This window comes from Acipenser ruthenus, chromosome 11, assembly GCF_902713425.1.
Source record: "Acipenser ruthenus chromosome 11, fAciRut3.2 maternal haplotype, whole genome shotgun sequence".
Classification (NCBI taxonomy): Eukaryota; Metazoa; Chordata; class Actinopteri; order Acipenseriformes; family Acipenseridae; genus Acipenser; species Acipenser ruthenus.
Window position 1 is genome coordinate 36,179,663 of NC_081199.1, and position 20,199 is coordinate 36,199,861.

Genomic DNA, 20,199 nt, shown 5'->3' on the forward strand with positions numbered 1-20,199 from the left:
TAAGCTATATAAAAAATACAATAAAGATAAATTATATATATATATATATATATATATATATATATATATATATATATATATATATATATATTAAACCAAAAAAAACCAGTACTGGCACATACAAAGTCCTCATAATCGCATAACAAGCGTATATTTAGGGTGGAATGCAATCTGAAACTTCTGCAGGAGACTAGGAGTGTAAAAAAAAATAAAAAAAAATGCAGTTATTGTGTTCACCATGTAGAGTGTGACAGGCATACTGACATGTGGATCAGTTAAACAGTTAAATGCAATGTATCAATTAAATCTTAGTAATACATACCGTACTAGATACTGTACTTTATAGAAAAGTGATTCAGTCCATGTAACAGTATAGATTTGCATTATATTTATAGACGCGGACTACATGGGAATTTAACATAAAATACTTACGTATCTGTTTGAGCCATCATATTCACACCTTTCAATTTTCCCCAAGCTTCCATCTGAGAAGTACAGCTTCTCTGCTTTGTGGTCTATGGTCAGCCCGTTCGGTGTGACGATGTCAGTGCTGACAATGACCTGGATGTTGTTTCCTGCCAATGTGGCCCTCATGATGCTTGGGTGCTGCTCATTCCAATTAGTCCAAAACATTAAACTGCAGGCATAGAAAATAAATGCATCATTAGTGTGTGATGGAATGTGTGCCTTATCTGTAGAAACAATAATGGGATGTTTGCCAATTTATATTTTATGCATTTATGTGTACATTTGTACAAGGTTTTATATTTGCATGCTGAAAAGGGGGACTTCAAAAAGAAACCAAACAAACTGATTACCCAGTTTCATTAAAAAAAAAAAAAAAAAAAAAAACATTTTATTTGTTTAATTGCAAAGATGTATACTGGAAATTTTGGCGGAGAATTTATTTTGGCTTCAATTGGCGGTTTTGATTAGATCACCAAAAATTCTTCCACCAATCAGAGTGTTGCATACAATGAGTGATCCCAGTCTCTGACAGACTGGTATGCAGCACAGGTTAAAGAAGCACTGGGCAAGGGAAAGAATGTGTCGGATGTCAAAGTGAATATGAGAATATGAGAATGGCAGTGTGACAAAGCCAATTTGCTTGAAAAAATTAAAAGCAGACCAGACATTTACATCAATGGATTTAGAAAATCAGGAATTTATGATGCGATCAGAAACTCCGAGGCAGTGTAACGTATGGATGCACCAAATCCAGGATTCGGTTTCGGTGAACCGAATCCGAATCCTATATCCACCCAGACGCACATCCATTTCAATACATCCTTCCAATGTGTGCAATTCTTCTTCAAATAAAAGACACAAATCCAGGTATTGAACGTAACTGTTGTATTTAATAACAAGAACAGGTTTAATGAACTCTGTCGCAGCTCTCAACTCCCTAAATTACTGGTGGTGCACACGCTAAACACATCACACAGCTGCTGAATGCAAACATACCCCCATATGCAATAGCACAGTCACATCATGGAGTAAAGTTATGCAGTAAACCTGTAATATATAGAAACAGCAAACTGTTGTAGACTTTTGTGCTTTGTTGCTATCTGTGAAATGTGTTCTAGAGATCATACTGAGATAAAAAAAAAATTTAAAAATCGGTGCATAGAAATATATATTTTTTGTAACTTTACAACTGTCAGATGTGCAAGCCGTTGTTGAACAATATGCTTTAGAAAATGACATTTTACGTTATTGTAATGTGCCAATACAAGTCGAACCATTTGGAAACTGCTGTGTTTTATTAAAACAATCAACTACTTTGCAGCTTATTTGATATTTGTTACACACACAGTGCATTTAAATCAACAAGGGTTTTATTTCACAGGGAGATTCAGGTCACTCATCACGGCAATTTTTTTTTTCTCATAGCTCTCAGATAGGGTTGTCAACAGGCTCCAGAATCTCGGGACACTTTAAGGCATGTATTCGACATGTAAAGTGAGTGTGAAATGCGTGAGCAGTTTAGTAAATGTATTTAATTGTTTAACTGTGGTGTGGATTCTATCCGGAGAGCCTCGTAACAACGATTAATCATATTGCTTGATTTTTTTATACAATAAACAATACCTATCAAAGTAGCGCAACACCATTATTAAAGATACCTTTGCATTCACCTGCACTCTTTCTTATAACCTTGTGGCAGCAGGTAAATTTGTTTAATAATTCTTGCTTCACACAGTCTCACCCAGTCAGTGACTCAGGAAGCCAATCAGCTGCTGTATAGGTCTGACTGATGGAAACGATACTTGCAGGCAGGTGTGTGCTTTGGTAACAATTAAGTAAAACAATTAAATTAATTTAGCGACAGTTTGCACAATTCACACTCACTTTACTGAATCCATTGCAGTTTAGAGAGGTGAGTTACAAAACCTGACCTGCATTAAAGTGTTACGTGATTCTGAAGCCTGTTGGCAAACCTGCTCACACAGATCAGGTGCACAGGTTGAAAGGTCATTAAAAAATAGTGGGTTATGGCAAAGATGCAGCACTCCTTTCTTGTAAAGGTAAAGTAAACACTTCTGTATTTTGACCTTTCTGTTGTGGGGGGAGGGGGCTAGCGGTAAATTGTGTAAGTTTCAAACTGAAATCTTATTCAGGGGTATATTTTCCTTCGGTAATACAAATACTATTAACTAAAAGGCTCAAAACTAGAGATTGTGCGCGTCTCTTGTTAGTAGATCCCAGTCTGTTTTTCGTTCAACAGTTTCCTTCAGTTTTCTTAACAGTTTTTGTAGATTCGGTATTCGGCCAAATCTTTTGAGATGGATTCGGTATTCGTCCGAATCCTAAAAACTTGGATTCGGTGCATCCCTAGTGTAAAGTGCGCCTGCTACTGTGGTACCTGTACGACTGTTCTTTTTTTTATGTTAAGCAGTTGTGTGTTATTTTTTTTTTTACAAAGGGTTAATTAAGTACTGTAGCAGCCAACACAGTTTATTCCAGACTTGTTAGAAAGTCTGCAACAAAAGCAAATTTGCTTTGGATTATTATTGTTGATTCATTGTAGATACTACTATTAAGACACCCACCATGCAGGTATCGCAATGTCCCTGAACAATATGTTAAAATGATTTAGTTCTGCACCATATAAAAATTGCTTTCTAGTCTATTAACTAGTTTTAAATTTAAAGCATTTTTGTTTCGGCTTTATTGTTAAAGTTTTCACACGTGGCAATACTGTCCTGCAATTACTAAATGTATTGTGATGATTCCACTGTGTTATGTTAGTGAACCAGAGCTACGTTTTAAAACTGAGAGTTGGCAAATGCCTATCGTTAAAGTGTACTGCAGCTACTAATCCTTTCCTGGTATTACTGGTATCTTAAAATTAAGGACTATATAACGATAATGCTGTAACTCATTTTTAAAAGGCCTTCTTTGTTCTTATCCAAGTTGCTGCAGTGACATTGTAGATGCTACAAAGAGTTACTGTAAATGAGATACTGTTTTAGCAGACAGACTTCATTAAGTAAACATGTATTTTAATGTTTTTGAAATTAAAAGTAGGAATACAAAACTGGCATTTTTCTTTGTGAACGTGCTAAGTGAAAAACACCAATTCAAAAAATGTCAAAATCTACCAAGGTAACAAATCCGACGAATTTAATACCAGCCCAAATTTACTGTTATACGGTACTTAACAAACCAATGTAATGAGTACTGTTATCATATATGTTTTAATGTTTTTCATTTCTGCAAAGACCCTACATATTTACAGGTTTGATTCTTAAGCAAATTTCAAATTTCACACCCTAATGATTTCCTGTATCTGACTTTTCACAGTGGGCACTGCTCACTATCTTTCTCATTGAATCTCACTTTGATATACAGCATGCCATTGTGATATAGTGAAAATTGCATTTCCAATAAATATAATGTAGAACTTTTAATGAATAATAATATCGCAATATTTATTGAGGAGCCCATGCCCTTTCCCAAGGTTCTTGCAGTGCAATCTGAAAATGTAAAAATCAATTTTATTGCAGACTGCTTTATATGATTCTGTATCCTAAATAAATAGGATTTGACTGTATTTACATTGCATTTGTAACCCTTTGGGGGAAGTTTATAGATGAGAAAGCACAAAGATAAATAAACATTTATGAAAACATTAGCTCGTACAAATGTGATGCTAATTATGTATCCGATTCTGCTGCATCTCCTGATTGAGAACATTATTATTTTACATATTGCACTGATTGCGAATCTTTAGCCGATTTAATAGGAGTTTGATCTTATCTTGCAGTACTATCATTCTAACACAAGGAGACAATCGTTCGCATGGTCCAGACTGTGAATGAGTCTACAAATATTCTCACACTAACCTCTGTGTTGATTAAACACATGCTTTCTGTTTGAATGTGCGTACGCATCTTTTAAAAGGGAATGCATGCACGAATGATAAATATAGGACCTAATATCTTACCCATGTAGTTATAATACGTGGTTAATTTATAATGTACATTATAAAGACTAAATCCTTAAATAATAAGAATCAATGTTAGGGAATAATATTTCCCAATACTTGTTGGAGGGTTGTGACGGAAATATAATGAGTTCTGGTTGTAAATCTCCCTCTCGACCTGTGAGGATACGAAGTAGCGAAAGGGAAAGGCCTTGGACAGGTTGTCCTGACAGTTCATTCCCTGGGTCGGGAAGTCAATCAGCCTGGAAAAAGACGAGACTCCAGTGCAAGAATGTATTGACTTGGAAGGTAAACGAGGTAGCAGCAACTACTAGCAGCTGCAGGCAATAGAGTCAGCTGTAATCGTTTACCAAGGGGTCATGCATAATCGCATAAAAGGGGCTGGAGAATTGTAAATCTTTTCCTTCGCTTGGGTTTTGTTACGAAGGAAACTGGAAGGACCGGTAGATTGCCCAAAATAAATAATGAAAGGAGTTCGTGAGTGGTTTGTTTGTTTGTCTGTTTAGTAATTGTCTGTGTTTGTTATCACTAGACGGCTAAACACAGATCCGGAGCTGTCGCCAAGGGCCAGCACGAAACCGGATCATCACTGCACTACCGTCACGAATAAACATTGTTATCAGCACTTGTTTCACTAATAGCACGTATTATATTGTACTTCACCACAAGCACTGAGAGCACTCACTTTGGAACAGTGATCGTGTGTGTCTAATTGTGTGTGTTTTGTACCGTGTCTATTATTTGCGGGACTGCAACCCTTTGTTTCATTACTGTGCAATACACATTGTTGTGTATTGCCAGCTCTTTATTTTTTATTGGCGGGTCATCAGACCATTGGATTATACACCATTAAATCAATCATTTTCACCCGTACTTTGTTGTCTGTGCGTTCTTGGAATTACTGTAACCTGCTATACACCTGCTACCTCTTACCACTTTGCCACAAGGGTAAATAGCTTTTATTTTTTTCTTACCAGTTTAAAAAGCTTGTCTATAAAGCACATATTGATCCCTGTAATGCCATGTTGGAAAATTAAGGCATAATTAGCCATAAAACTGTTGAAAAGCAAGAAAACCATCCAGATCGTAATTAAGGGTGATTTGTATATCAGAAAAGGAAATCACACTCATCACACAGCATGGAAATTATTCATGACAGGTTACTCAAAGGCAAGATTTGTTCTGGTAAAAATGTAACTGAATATACATTCTTGTTAAATCCTAATGTATTAACTGTAGAAATGCATAGTTAAATGCAATTAGGTATGCCATGGTGACATACAAAACATGTTGTACAGCACATACTATAGAAGACATTAGATTGCCACTTGAAGAACAAAGTTCACCATTCAGATTTTTTCAGTGAGGCAGCAAGGGGAAATGTATCATGGTTTAAAAACAACTTCCATCCACTATTTCCTGGATTGTATCTACAGCACAAAACTCTGTTAAAGAAAACTATTCCAATAAACCATCTGAAGAAAAAGCAATATTTTATATTGGTCTAGCCCAGTATGCTATAAAAGGAGGTCTGTAAAATGTGAACTCTTTTTGAAATGCTGTTTGTGCTCAGGTAGTATAAAAGAGAAATATATTTAACATAATCCCAATTTTTTGGATCATTATTCTATTCACAAATCACTGGTCATAAATCAGCTGGGTGCATTCTCAAGGAGAAAAAGGATCTGTCTCATGAGCATCATAATGTATTCAGATCATGCTCCATCATGCGGCGCTGCTTGCTTTCTATTCCCACAATTGCCATTCATTTCAATCAGAGCATCAGGATTATTGCAGTAGGCAGTACATTATGTTCAATGTATTTATTTATTTGTTCATTTTTATTATTGACCTCATTCAAAATGCGGACCGCTACACACTGATCATGCCTTGACTTTTCACAAATTGTCTCCAAAATTATCATCTCCTCCAGACCTTCTTAAGATTGCAACTGGGTTTGGTAAACTGTTTATTTTAACCTGCAATCTATAATAGGCCAAGACTATGTAGGTGCACTGGTTAATGCATTTATTTATTGAATTCATGTTTTGTTTTGTTTTTCCGACTGATTTATTATTATTATTATTATTATTATTATTATTATTATTATTATTATTATTATTATTATTATTATTATTATTATTAATTTCTTAGCAGACTCCTTTACCCAGGGCGACTTACAGTTGTATACAAAATACATATCAAGAATTACAGTACAGTTAAGAGCAAGATACAAAAAACAATGACTTCAGTCCTAATTGATTAGTGTTTGTAACACACAGAACTACATCAACCTCATTGGCTATTCCACGGAGCTTAGACCTGAATCTCAGCTCCGTCACAGGAGACTACACATGGGTAAAAACTGTAAGAGAAAAGTGTCCTGTTGAAATCCAAACAAAAAAAAAAACATACTTCTGTTTCTTCAGGTGAAAAATAGGCCAACCTAACACTAGACATTGCATATGTTGTTATTTATATTGCTGTAAGCTGTTCATCGAATGTCTTTCAATTGGGTTGTTTGAAGTCTGTCAGAAATCTGTAAATGCACCACATTTGGATCATAGTTGATGTTTTTATTTTGTGACTTACTTCTGACACTCATCCAAAGCAAGAACATGGGGGTGGTCTTCCTCTGACATGATGATGACTGCCTCTCTACTGAATGCCCCTGGTCTGGTCAGGTCAATGGTATGTCTTGTTATAGTTGAAGTGGTGGAGCTGGTCCAGTAGAGGGTATCCCAAGCCCTGTGATAGGCCAGTCCTTCAACAGAGCCCACATCTGGCAAAAGAAAAGTACATGAGCTAGGGTTGGCCGATATACTGGTATTATTGTTGTTACCAGTGTTTTTTAATAATGATAAAAATATTGTCGCAAATAAATTATATCATTCCATCTTATTTAGGTATTTTTTTGGTCAACCCTTATCTTGTGCATGAAGCAAACTGAAAGTATTAAGCTTTGGACTGATCCATTTGAACTTTATAGGGCAGTCAATAGCTTGTACAGATTAATATCTGTATTACAGTACATTATTTCAATTTTTAATTACAGAACTCATTATTTTATTGAATGTCAAGTCAACCATTTAATCAATCAGGCGTCACATTAAACTTTTAAGAAGGTTAATTTAAATTATGTTTGATGTACCCTGCTTTATATACTCCAGGCTTCACCTTGCCATCGGTAAGTCATTTACCTTATTTTATTAACAATGTGAATGTACCCGTCTTTGTGTTATTTAGAGTGTTTAGTGTTACTATTCTGTTGTAATAAAGCAGCCTACAGATTAAGTGCCTTGTTGTGTTGTTTCGCTTGTTGTGTTGTTATACTAGCTACAAGTAACTTACTATGATACAATATATGTATGTATGTTATTTTTTTGCCCTCATTCATGGCCTTAATATGTGAAAAACCTTACAAAGGAAAGCATGTTATGTTTGCAAATGATTTATTAAAAGTATTAAAAGTGCTTTGGGCCTGTAGCATTATATAAAAGCAGTTTTAAAAGTACTTCCAGTTCTATATTTTAATGTACAATTGCAAAGAAAAAAAATGAAACCTTGATCAGAATGTTAAGTATATCGTGCTATATCTCATACATCATGCTATATTTTATTTAGGTATATCACCCACCCCTAACACGAGCCTTAGAGTACAGTACAGTAATAACACTGTAGCAAACAGAAAGAGTCTTCTGTTTGACCATGTGTAAATATCAATTCAAGCAAGTAAAACAAAGAATTACAATGACATCCACACAAAACAATATTAAGATTTAACAAGTTATTCAAATAGTGTCAAATTTAATAAGATCATGCTAGCATGGCACAGAACAAGATTACAGTGAGACTCTTTCTATTAAGTATCTAAGAATAAAAGATGAGCTAGGTATAAATCTATTTGAAAGTAGACATTGGACCCTGGTTATATATAAGCAGACTATTCTCCTTATATACAGTTAAAGGTCATAACCAGATTAAATTTTGACCCTCAACCCAAAAAGGTTTAGTTGTTGACTTATCTGTCATCTAATCTGGTCTAATATGGCTATCAAATGATGACAGCTGAAATTATATACAATATATAATCAATACACAACCTGCAGTACATATGTAAATTGTTGGTCATATTGCCTAACTTTAACAATACAGGCAGAGAAGTAAACTAAGTAATTACTTTAATACTACAAATTCAGAGACACCGACTAGTTTTTCAATGGTTAAAACAAGGTAATTTATTCAGGAACTAAACAACACCAATGAAAGCTGTAAGCCTTCAATGTAAGATTTCTTGGCAAATCTGATAACAATCCAGACTCACTGGCTCCTCAAAGGTCCTAGAAGAGCTAATTGGACCATAGTAAATGGAAAAGATATTTAGGAAAATTAAAAGATTTCAAAACAAAATAAGTAATAAGGAAGGTCCATAAAAATTAAGAAAACACTGACACTAAATAAAAATTCTGAAATCAAACAAATATGTAACAAATACTGTGGGGGGGCTCTTGAGTGGCAGATCCGGTAAAGGCACTCCGCCCAGAGTGCAGGATGCGCCCTCCAGCTTGGAGATCACCGATTAGAATCCAAGCTATGCCACTGCTGACCGTGGACAGGAGTTCCCAGGGGGCGGTGCACAATTGGCCAAGCACTACCTGGGGTGGGGTAGGGGTTAGGTCGGCTGGGGAGTCCTTGGCTCACCGCACACCAGCAACCCCTGTGGCTGGTCGGGCGCCTGCAGGCCTGCCTGTATGCAATTCAGAACTGTGTGGTCCTCCGACACTAAGTTCTGAGATGGTTGCATGGCGTGCTTGCAGAGCAAAAAAAAAGTGGATGGCTGACAGCACTTGTTTCTGAGGACATGTGTGCTCATCTTCGTCTCTCCCGAGTTAATGCGGGGGTTGCAGCGGTGAGCCAGGTTGAAAAATAATTGGACATTCCAAAATTGGGAGAAAATCGGGATTTAATAAAAATCATTGTTTTAAAAAAAAAAAGTTCTGATCTGCCTGCATTGAACCCTGATATGTTTTATACCAAACGAAAGGTAAATATTATAGGAACATATAAATACGACCTGCTATAAACTGGGAGTCATGTGGCAAGTTTCATTTCCTTAAAAAGTTACGAGCACCTATTTTAAGAAAATCATTCTGAAATTCACACGGACACAAAGGAGACAGTGCTTAACACCTCCTTTGTTCCACAAATCACATAACAGTAAGAGCTTTAGCCACTAAAAGTTGTCTTCAAAATGGCTTCTAAGCTGTTTAGTTAGACCACTTCTCCATGTCTTCAAAAATGGCTTCCAAGCTGTTGTAATTGTACTACAGCCTTAAAATTGCTCCACGGAAGAACCCAGTCTTGCTGCCTAAATCTTTACTGCTTTACCTAGAAGATGCTAAGTATACTACAGAAACTTTACGCAAGTATTACATAAGATAAACGCTTATTAAGGTTACCTAAAAAGAGAGGTGAGCCTTGATATATGTGTGTATGTGATTGTCTTTGCAAGATACGCTTATCACAAGAAGAAACAGAAACTTATAACATCTTTTGTATTGATTACACATTTGTAAGGCCCAAAATGTTATGTACATTCAGTAGCAGTAAAAAGATTAGCTGTATCATACCCTTCACTGTATGTGCAGTATATACTCTAATTAGGCTATGGATAGGATGAAATACTTGGTTTTCCCTCCCACTGCTCGGTGTATTGGTATTGTAGGTGTTATTCTTGTCCTGACACTGTGTGTAATTACCTGGCTCCAGTATATATTGTTTTATATTACCATCAGTTATAAGGTTGTGAATGCCAAAGTATGTATATTTCCATATTTGCATGATATATTCATATTAAAGTTATTTTGGTATTTCCAATATAGCACTGCTCAAATGCATTCAGCACTTCAAGAAATAGATTATGGGTTTCGAAAGGTTTTCAAAATTAAATTCCTCATTGAAGAGGACTATGAATACCTAATTAGTTATATAATTCACCTGCTACTGACATTCTGAATTAAATCAGTAATCGGGTGCATAACTGATTGAACATCTACACAACAGAAAGCAACAGCTTATGATTTACTGAGGGGACCGTGGACTGATCACATCATTACTCTGCTGACTGCTATCTATCACTTTTTACTGCGCTTAACCAAGATGGATTTAGTTTCGAAGAGACAAGAAGCAGCCAATAAATATTGTCAGGCTGCTCTTCAGCTGACTTTATCCCAAAGGGACGACAGCTACCTTACCAATAATTGAAGAACATTTGTTTAAGAGACCTGTAAAAAGTGGGCCAAATCACCATAGGAGCTCTCAGCATGAGCACTCCTGACAAGTCACAAAAAGGTATTTTTTGAACAACCCTAAACTGATTGACAGAAACTGTAGACTCTTAACAATGGTGTCAACATGATCCATACAAGAGTCAAATGTCAATTGTTACAATCGTACGTACATAGGTTGTTTTATGGTGAACATCTGCAAGAGTACACACAATACATATTGTCAAAATGTGCAGATATCAGTCATCTTTTTCAATAACTTTCCCACAGTTAGGATTCAAGCTTTAAGAAACAAAGAATTCTTTCCAGCCTTGTCTTCAAACCCATGAGTTTTGTTACACAATCATGATAATGAATTTCGACAGAAGCCAGTCAGTGTGTATTAGGCCTATATCTGTATATTATAAAGCACGTGAAGATCATTGGACTCAAATGACCACAATACGTGATCGAGCTTTAGGTTTGAATAAAACCAACCTAACTATCCCAGAATACTTTCACATTAACACAAAATAAAAAACAGTAAAAAAAATAAAAATAAAAATAAAAAACAGCTGGGAATTCAACCTCATCCAGCATTAACCATCTGTCTGTAGAATCTTATAATTTTAACCTTAAACTCCATCAGTAGATCCAACAGCCAATCACAGGAGATTAGAATGCCTCCTGTCAGTCAGTTGGCATAATTGTGTTATAATGGCTAGCAGGTGGTCAATCCTTGAGATAAGGTGTAAAGCCAATGCCTCCAGAGCAATAAAACATTGGATGGGGATACTTAAAAGTACTAACTACAGAAGCTGAACTCTAATGAATTATCCCTTAGACAGCTATAATGCAGGAAATCATTCAAGACATTGAGGAAAAATTTATTGAGACCATGCGGTCTAAAATTATGTAAACAAATTATTCATTAACATCCCTGCCCTTTTCAAAGGTAGGATGCTAAGCTGTTTTGAAATTATACAGTGATTGTTTTTCAGTCACAAGTCCCCTAAAGAACACTGTTGTTCATACATATAAGAGAGGAGTTTTTTGCAATTAACCTGTACAGCATGGTAATCAGTTTATATATCTGTACAGTATGAAAGCAAACCGTAACTGTATTAATAGACTGTTGCAAGCCTTTGATACCAATACTGTACTGTAGATTCAGGTCAGGTATGTGCACTGTATGTAATGCAGCTATAATCAATGTGTGTATGTATATATATATATATATATATATATATATATATATATATATATATATATATATATAGAGAGAGAGAGAGAGAGAGAGAGAGAGAGAGAGAGAGAGAGAGAGAGAGAGAGAGAGAGAGAGAGAGAGAGAGAGAGGTTGTAGGGAGATCTGCATATAAAGCATTACAAGAGCCAATCAAATCGCGTGAAAATTGCCTAATGGATTCTACATTCACAGCATTTTAAAAGTCAAAATACAGTAGCTGCATACGTGTTTTGCCCTTTTGGGGGCTCATCAGTACAGCACAACTGTATTTTGACTTCAGAAAGGCAAAATACAAGTAGCAAAAACAAGTAGCTTTCGAGTTAAGGTGAGAGAAAGCAATAAATTAAAAAACAAATGGATTGTAGGGAGATATGCAAATAAAGCATTACCAATCTTGTAATGGCGAACTTCCCTCCCAATTTCAGCTTTCTTGCAGAGGACAGCAGGTTTTCCTCAAGGACATTTCTGTACTTTGCTCCATTCATTTTCCCTTCTATCCTGACAAGTGCCCCAGTCCCTGCCGATGAGAAACATCCCCATAACATGATGCTGCCACCACCATGTTTCATAGTAGGGATGGTGTTCTTTGGGTGATGCGCTGTGTTGGGTTTGCGCCAAACATAATGCTTTGCATTTAGGCCAAAAAGTTCCATTTTAGTTTCGTCAGACCACAAAACTTTTTGCCACATGGCTACAGAATTTCCTGAGTGTTTTTTTGCATACTTCAAATGGGATTCAAGTGGGCTTTCTTGAGTAGTGGCTTCCTTCTACCATACCGGCCAGATTTGTGGAGTGCTTGGGATATTGTTGTCACATGCACACTTTGACCAGTCTTGACCATAAAAGCCTGTAGCTCTTGCAAAGTTGCCATTAGCCTCTTGGTACCCTCTCTGATCAGTCTCCTTCTTGCTCAGTCATCCAGTTTGGAGGGACGGCCTGATCTAGGCATGGTCTTGGTGGTGCCAAACTCCATCCACTTCTTAATAAATCGTCTTGACCGTGCTCCAAGGGTTATTCAAGGCCTTTGATATTTCTTTATACCCATCCCCTGATCTGTGCCTTTCAACAACTTTGTCCTGGAGTTCTTTTGAAAGTGCCTTGATGCTCATGGTTGAGTCTTTGCTTTGAAATGCACTACCCAGCAGAGGGAACCTACAGGAACTGCTGAATTTATCCTGAAATCATGTGTATCACTACAATTTAACAAAGGTGGAGGATACTTAACTTGGTGTGTGATTTTGAAGGCGATTGGTTACACCTGAGCTAATTTAGGATTGCTATTACAAGGGGGGTGGACACTTATCCAACCAAGCTATTTCAGTTTTTATTTTTAATTAATTTTCTACAAATTTCTAGCATATTCTTTCACTTGGAAGTTGTGGGGTAGGATGTGTAGATCATTTTGAAAGGGGGTGTAGACTTTCTATAGGCATTACTATATATATATATATATATATATATATATATATATATATATATATATATTGTGATATAATGAGGGGATTGGTGAAAAATGGGAGATACATTAGGGCAGTCTTGATGGCAAATTCTGGCTTCAGTCATACCGGAAGCAAGATGGCTGCCAAACAGGAAGTGACTAGTTTTAATGCCACATCATCAAAAGGGGCGTTCCCAGGGGGATAAAAAGGGAGGCCCGGGCAAGTACCAGGGGGAAAAGAGTTGGGAGAGTGGTATGCTACAGGAAGTGAGTACTGAGATTGTTGGATTACTTGTTATTGACCTTGGATTGTTTGACTGCCTGCTGTGTGCTTAATACCTGGACTGTTTTGAAAACCCTGGATTGTGTATGAACCTTTGCCTGTTTCACCGACTATCCTATGCTGGATGGACATGTAAATAAAGCACTAACAGGTACCCGCCCTGTTTGGAATTAACTTTACAGTATTTTGTCTCTGTTTACATACTGTCCCGCTACAAAGTACTGTATGCATATTCTACACAGCCTATGAAGTTGCTACAATATATATATATATATATATATATATATATATATATATATATATATATATATATATATATATATATATATATATAAATACACACACTACCGGTCAAAAGTTTTAGAACACCCCCATTTTTCCAGTTTTTATTGAAATTTAAGCAGTTCAAGTCCAGTGAATAACCTGAAATGGTACAAAGGTAAGCGGTAAACTGCCAGAGGTTAATAAAAAAGCTTAGGTTACCAAAAACTGAAAAATAATGTACATTTCAGAGTTATACAAAAAGGCCTTTTTCAGGGAACAAGTAATGGGTTAACAACTTACAGCTGTTCTGCAGCAATGGAAGTAAATTAAGCCTTGAACGTTGATGCTAACAATTCCTACAGGTGTCCCAGCTTTTGTTGATTACTTACAAACCCTCTGTCTGTATAAAAGCAGTGTTGGAACAGACCGTGTTACTACACCCTCTTAAGCATTATTTGGACAGTATTGTACTGCAGGAAGTAGTATATTGCTCTCATAATGGCAAGAAAAAGGCAATTAACAAAGGAAGACAGACAGACCATTATAACTCTTAAAAGTGTAGGTCTTTCCTTTATAGTAATCGCAAAGAAAGCCAAGGTGTCAGTGAGTACAGTTTCCTACATCATCAAAAGGCACTTGGAAACTGAAGGAAACTCTGACAGGAAGAGGTCTGGCAGACCCAAAGCCACAACAGAATCAGAAGACAAGTTTCTGAGAGTCAACAGCTTGCGTGATAGGCGGCTCACAGGACAACAGCTTCAAGCACAGCTTAACACTGGTCGAAGTAAGCAAGTCTCAGTTTCAACTGTGAAGAGAAGACTTCGAGCTACAAGTTTGACAGGTCGAGTGGCAGTAAGAAAGCCATTGCTAAGATGGCAAAATAAGAAAAAGAGGTTTGCCTGGGCCATGAAGCACCGCCAGTGGACTACTGAAGACTGGAAAAAGGTCTTATGGACCGATGAATCAAAATTTGAAATCTTCGGTTCATCACGCAGGGTTTTTGTACGCGAAAGGATGGTTCCTCGGTGTGTGACACCAACTGTCAAACATGGAGGAGGAAGCGTGATGGTCTGGGGCTCTTTTGCTGGATCCAGAGTTGGCGACTTGCACAGAGTGAGTGGCACCCTGACCAAAACTGCTACCACAGCATTTTGCAGCGCCATGCAATACCCTCTGGTATACACCTAGTTGGTCAGGGGTTCATCCTACAGCAAGATAATGACCCAAAACATACCTCCAGGCTATGTCAGAACTACCTTAGAAGAAAAGAACAAGACGGTAGGCTTCAAATCATGGAATGGCCAGCACAGTCTCCAGACTTAAACCCCATCGAGCTGGTTTGGGATGAACTGGACAGAAGGGTGAAAGCAAAGCAACCTACAACTGCAACACATTTGTGGGAACTTCTGCAACAGTGTTGGGAAGAACTTTCCGAACAATATTTGATTTCCATTGTAGAAAGAATGCCACGCGTGTGTTCTGCTGTTATATCTGCAAAAGGTGGTTACTTTGATGAGTCAAAAATTTGGATTAAATTTTGTTAAACAAAATGATTCCATGATTTCTTTTTTATCTCCAATTGTTTATTTGTTCTATGCTTTAATTTCAGAGTACATTGAGACATTAAACTGCGTAAATTTCAATAAAAACAGGAAAAATGGAGGTGTTCTAAAACTTTTGACCGGTAGTGTGTATATATATATATATAGAGAGAGAGAGAGAGAGAGAGAGAGAGAGAGAGAGAGAGAGAGAGAGAGCAATAGGGTGCATTACGTCCATCTTTAATAATAGCAAAATGAATACAGAGAATACAAATATTTGTGTGCCCTTATTTTATAGTATATTATAATCACCTCAACCCCGCCTCTCTCTCTCTATAGTATAAAACATGAGCCTTAATAACCATTACTTAGATTTTTTGACTAATATGGTACTTTAATGAAAATCCTGTCATTATATACTTAATAACTCAAAGAAAGTGGTTCCTCGAATTTCTTGACCCTCATCTTTTATATACCAAATGTTTCAGAAAGGACAGAAGCAGAAAGTTAAACTAAGAAAATGGATTGCTTCTTTTCCATATAGACTTTTTTTTTCCTAAAAGATGGGTGAAAGGAGTCTTTCAATTCATCAACTGTCAGGCAATATAAGAGAAATTGTACTTTAAACACCTTTTTTGACAGTTAAATTGGTACCATTTAGTTTAAAAGAATAGCAGTAACCATTACAAAGCTCTTACTAGATGTACCGAGTGTTGAGCTGTGCAATACATCACACGCACTGCCACTTTATTTTTCACAAATGGCTGCTAACACTTACATTTCGAAATAGCAGAAACAGACCTGGCCACAGTACCTTATTTCACAACATCCTGGCTGTTGCATTGACTTAGCACCTAACACATCAATGTCAAGACCAATGCATAAAAAAAAAATGACCCCTTCTATTAAGTATTCTGCTGCTAAGAAACAGAAAACCTTGCATTAAAGCAGTTGGTCTATAGCCAAGATACATCTTGGCCACATAAAAAGACATCACACAGCATTCATTTCTTTGGTTAAGCTACCGGTTCAGGCAATAATTTAACAACCTATAACATCAACTTGACCCCTCCTTTCCAATGTCAGTGAAGATGTGCACACATTTAAAAGAGAGGGGCAAATCTCCAGCTGAGTCTTGTTTAACAAGTATATTTTATATCACAACATATTAGTTATGTCACAGTTACTCAACCATGGGAACGTCGAATCACAGGCACAAGGAGTTTAAGTAATATTCCTCTGGGTTCCTATAATCATGCTTAAGAATAACTCCCAAAAACATTTTAACAATGGAACAGAGACATACATTACTGATGGCAGAAATCACAGCGAATGCAGGAAACACCTGCGGTTCTCTATTCTTTACATACTGTGGCCTTTATGAAAATGCAAAGCACTTGTGTTTTTAACTTGAGTTATTATTATTATCATTATAAACAAGGAATCTTTTTAAAGAATATCATCCATTCTTAAGGTGCTTCTGGTACAATGCAACTGATGTTTTACTGCATAGCTACTTCTTGCTTTATTTAGTGTTACTGAATTCCTTATTACACATTTACAAATGTGATTTGCAACCCATACATTAAACCAGTATAGGAAACAGTATACCGTATATCATATCATCCAGCTGTAGCTGCATTTCCTGAGCCCACTGAGAAACACATTACCATGCTGCCTGGTAGAATGGGGGATTCGAATGAGCAGCTGGATGAACCTTGTGTGTTTGTGTGTGTATAGTATTGTGCTACTCTTTTTCTATGGCAAAAGCAAATCACTTAGGCTGCAGTTTGGGTACCTGCCTGTTTCTCTCTGTGTCAAGCTAATAGTTGATTAGTCCACATACCATGTCTATTTACAATACTATTAATTAATTGTGTTAAAGGAAAAACGAATTGTTAAAAATAAGAAAACCACCACAGAATACTCATTAGTCTATTTATCCCATCAAATACAAATGTTTAACTGATTCCCTAGCTCTTTCGATTAAGGTCTGGCTGAGTCAATGAATGTATGAGGTGAGGTGCCAAAGTGTTTGTTTACATTATTTATAGCTGTACACAACTATTCGTGTTGTTTGTTTTTATACCATTGATATACCCAGAGGTTAACATTAAGACAATGACTTAGAGTACTCTATACAGCAGACATGTAAACAGTCACATGACCTCAATATGGTCGCCAAGGTCATGGTCAACAATACATTTAGCACAACCCTGCAATAAAACCCTGCAGTTACCACCTCACCTGGTTTCTGAGATATGAGGCTTCGACACTGCGGTAGTGGCAGCTTTATAAAATACCTGACATAAAAGGATTACATTTTCCTGCATGATACCCAAGATAGAACCTGACTGAGAGAATCACAAAATACAGCTGTGTATGAAGCCAATATCTCAAAGTGGTATCGCCAACATTTTATTGATTATACCTTTAAATCAGCATAGATGAAAACATGTAATATTAGAAAATAATTTAACTACTTTATTATTGGTTTAAATTACTCTATTTATACCTTTTTTTTGTTTTACTTTCCTAGAAAGACAGATTATGATAAAATTAATATGCTTGTTTCCATATCCAATAAGTTTCATTTTTTCGGGCTCCCGAGTGGCGCATCCAGTAAAGGCACTCCGCGGGGAGTGCAGGATGTGCCCTATAGCCTGGAGATCGCAGGTTCGAATCCAGGCTATGTCACAGCCGACCGTGACCGGGAGTTCCTAGGGGGCGGTGCACAATTGACTGAGCACTGCCCGGGTAGGGAGGGCTTAGGTCGGCAGGGGAATCCACGGCTCACCGTGCATCAGCGACCCCTGTGGCCGATAGGGCGCCTGTGGTTCTGCAGTGGAGCCGCCAGATCTGTGTTGTCCTCCGGCACTATAGGTCTGGTGGCATTGCTATGGATCTGCAGTGCGAAAAATGACGGCTTGGCAGGAGCACGTTTCGGAGGACACGTGTTCCAGCCTCCGTTTCACGAGTAGGCGGGGGGGTTGCGAGCGGTTAGCCGTGGGTACAGATAATAATTGGGCATGCTAAATTGGGGAGAAAAACTGGGGTAAAAAATTGGTGACGACTAAATTTAAAAATAAAAAATAAAAAAAATAAGTTTTATTTTTTCAAGCTACCTAACAATGACAAACAACATGGGTTGGACAGCACCTGCCTCTGAAATAGAAGGGAACAAATAGAGATGAAATAAACAGCAGTCATTAACACTGCATGGACCCTCCTAAAAAGCATCACAGTGGATTAAACTTATGAAGCAGAAAGAATTGTTATGAAAAAAGATGCAAGCCAAAAAAGCCGTCATACGAATGTTTATTGTATTCCAAAACATACTGTACACAGTATGTTTTACTCATGTCGTTGAGAGCATAACATGAAAACAGTATCGGAAAACAAACAGTTAACTGGACAGAAAAGTGTGCTCAACAGCGTGGTTTAATGTCTGTCATAAAGGTAGTTGTCCATAACATGTACTTTAAAAAGTGTGTTACGTGGTAGACAACTGTGTTTAACAGTGTGTTAAGAGGTTCTGTCATGATTGTTGACACTATTGGTCTAATTGGCAGGGAAAAGACTCACAAACTCAGACAACAAATAGGGTTCAACTGCCACTACATTTTTTCTTCATAATAGCTTGGATAGGGCCCTTACTCACTCTCTACCTGTTAGTAAAAATGATAGTGCCTAAAATAATATTCTCTTTCAACAGCGCAATCCCCTGAGATGCATGCCTGAATAACTAATTTCCCAAGACAACATTCTCTTAGACCTCTCAAATAGAAAACATATTTCTATTTCTAACAGAATAATATCCCATTCACCCTTGCTCTAAACTCTCATAGATTAAATTATGGGGTACAAAAAAAATAAGTGCTGGATAAGTTATTTAACAGTAAGGCACCTTGACTGGTAAACAGTGGATACCTGTAAATGAAGCTATTTGCAAGCAAATTAAATCAGCCACATGAAGCTACTACTGTTGATGATGTAAAGGAGCTTACTAAAGTTTAAGAACAAATAATTTTACTCCCTTCTTTTCTGAAGTCCTTTTAGTTTTTCTACTTAATTGTGGGATATGTAGATATGTAGACGACAACACTACAGAATTAAAAGTTGCTAGTACCTCTAGATAAGAAGACGTGCTGTAGTTCTGTTTTACTTCAAAGGTCTAGCTACAATCGGGTCACTTGACCTGCACAGGTGAATTAACGGTCAGTTTGATTGTACATGAAAAAATGTATTGTGCCACATTAAAGTATACAGAACAAGCTAATAAGGAAAAGATCTTCAACATGAAAGAAGATGGACCACTGATAATGTTGCAAGTGCTAATATAAAGTAACAAATGGATTATAAAATATTGAACAGCACTCCATTATTTGCCATGCCTACTAACATTAACATCCACTACAGTACTGGTTTGAAAAAAGGACCCTTCATTTTTATAGAAAGTTCTTTGATCAGGATATCATAGCAAATGGCAAATATCAGCTGGGTTTCTGATTAAATATTTAGGAATAAGTACATAATTCAAAGTAAGTTAACACCTCTGGGAGGAGTGACACTTTTACTAATTCAGAACTTAAAAGTGGAAATTAAGTCAATACCAAGTCAAATACTGCAGTCCTATGATTCTTTACACAAACCCAGAGTTTTAGATTAAAAGCCAGGGACACCTATGCAGTCAAGTTTATACATTATGAAA

The 20,199-nt window shown here is 36.9% G+C and overlaps 1 protein-coding gene across 6 annotated transcripts in view; it reads right to left on the reverse strand.

Moving 5' to 3' along the window:
- Positions 1–20,199, reverse strand: part of LOC117426678 (low-density lipoprotein receptor-related protein 1B-like) — a 361,324-nt gene that overhangs the window by 77,763 nt on the left and 263,362 nt on the right. For all 6 annotated transcript variants that reach the window (XM_059033835.1, XM_059033832.1, XM_059033834.1 and 3 more), the window contains exons 42-43: positions 7,043–7,232; positions 433–637 (exon numbers count right to left, since the gene is read on the reverse strand). In XM_059033835.1, coding sequence (XP_058889818.1) covers positions 433–637; positions 7,043–7,232 — 395 coding nt within the window. The remainder of the gene's footprint in view (positions 1–432; positions 638–7,042; positions 7,233–20,199) is intronic.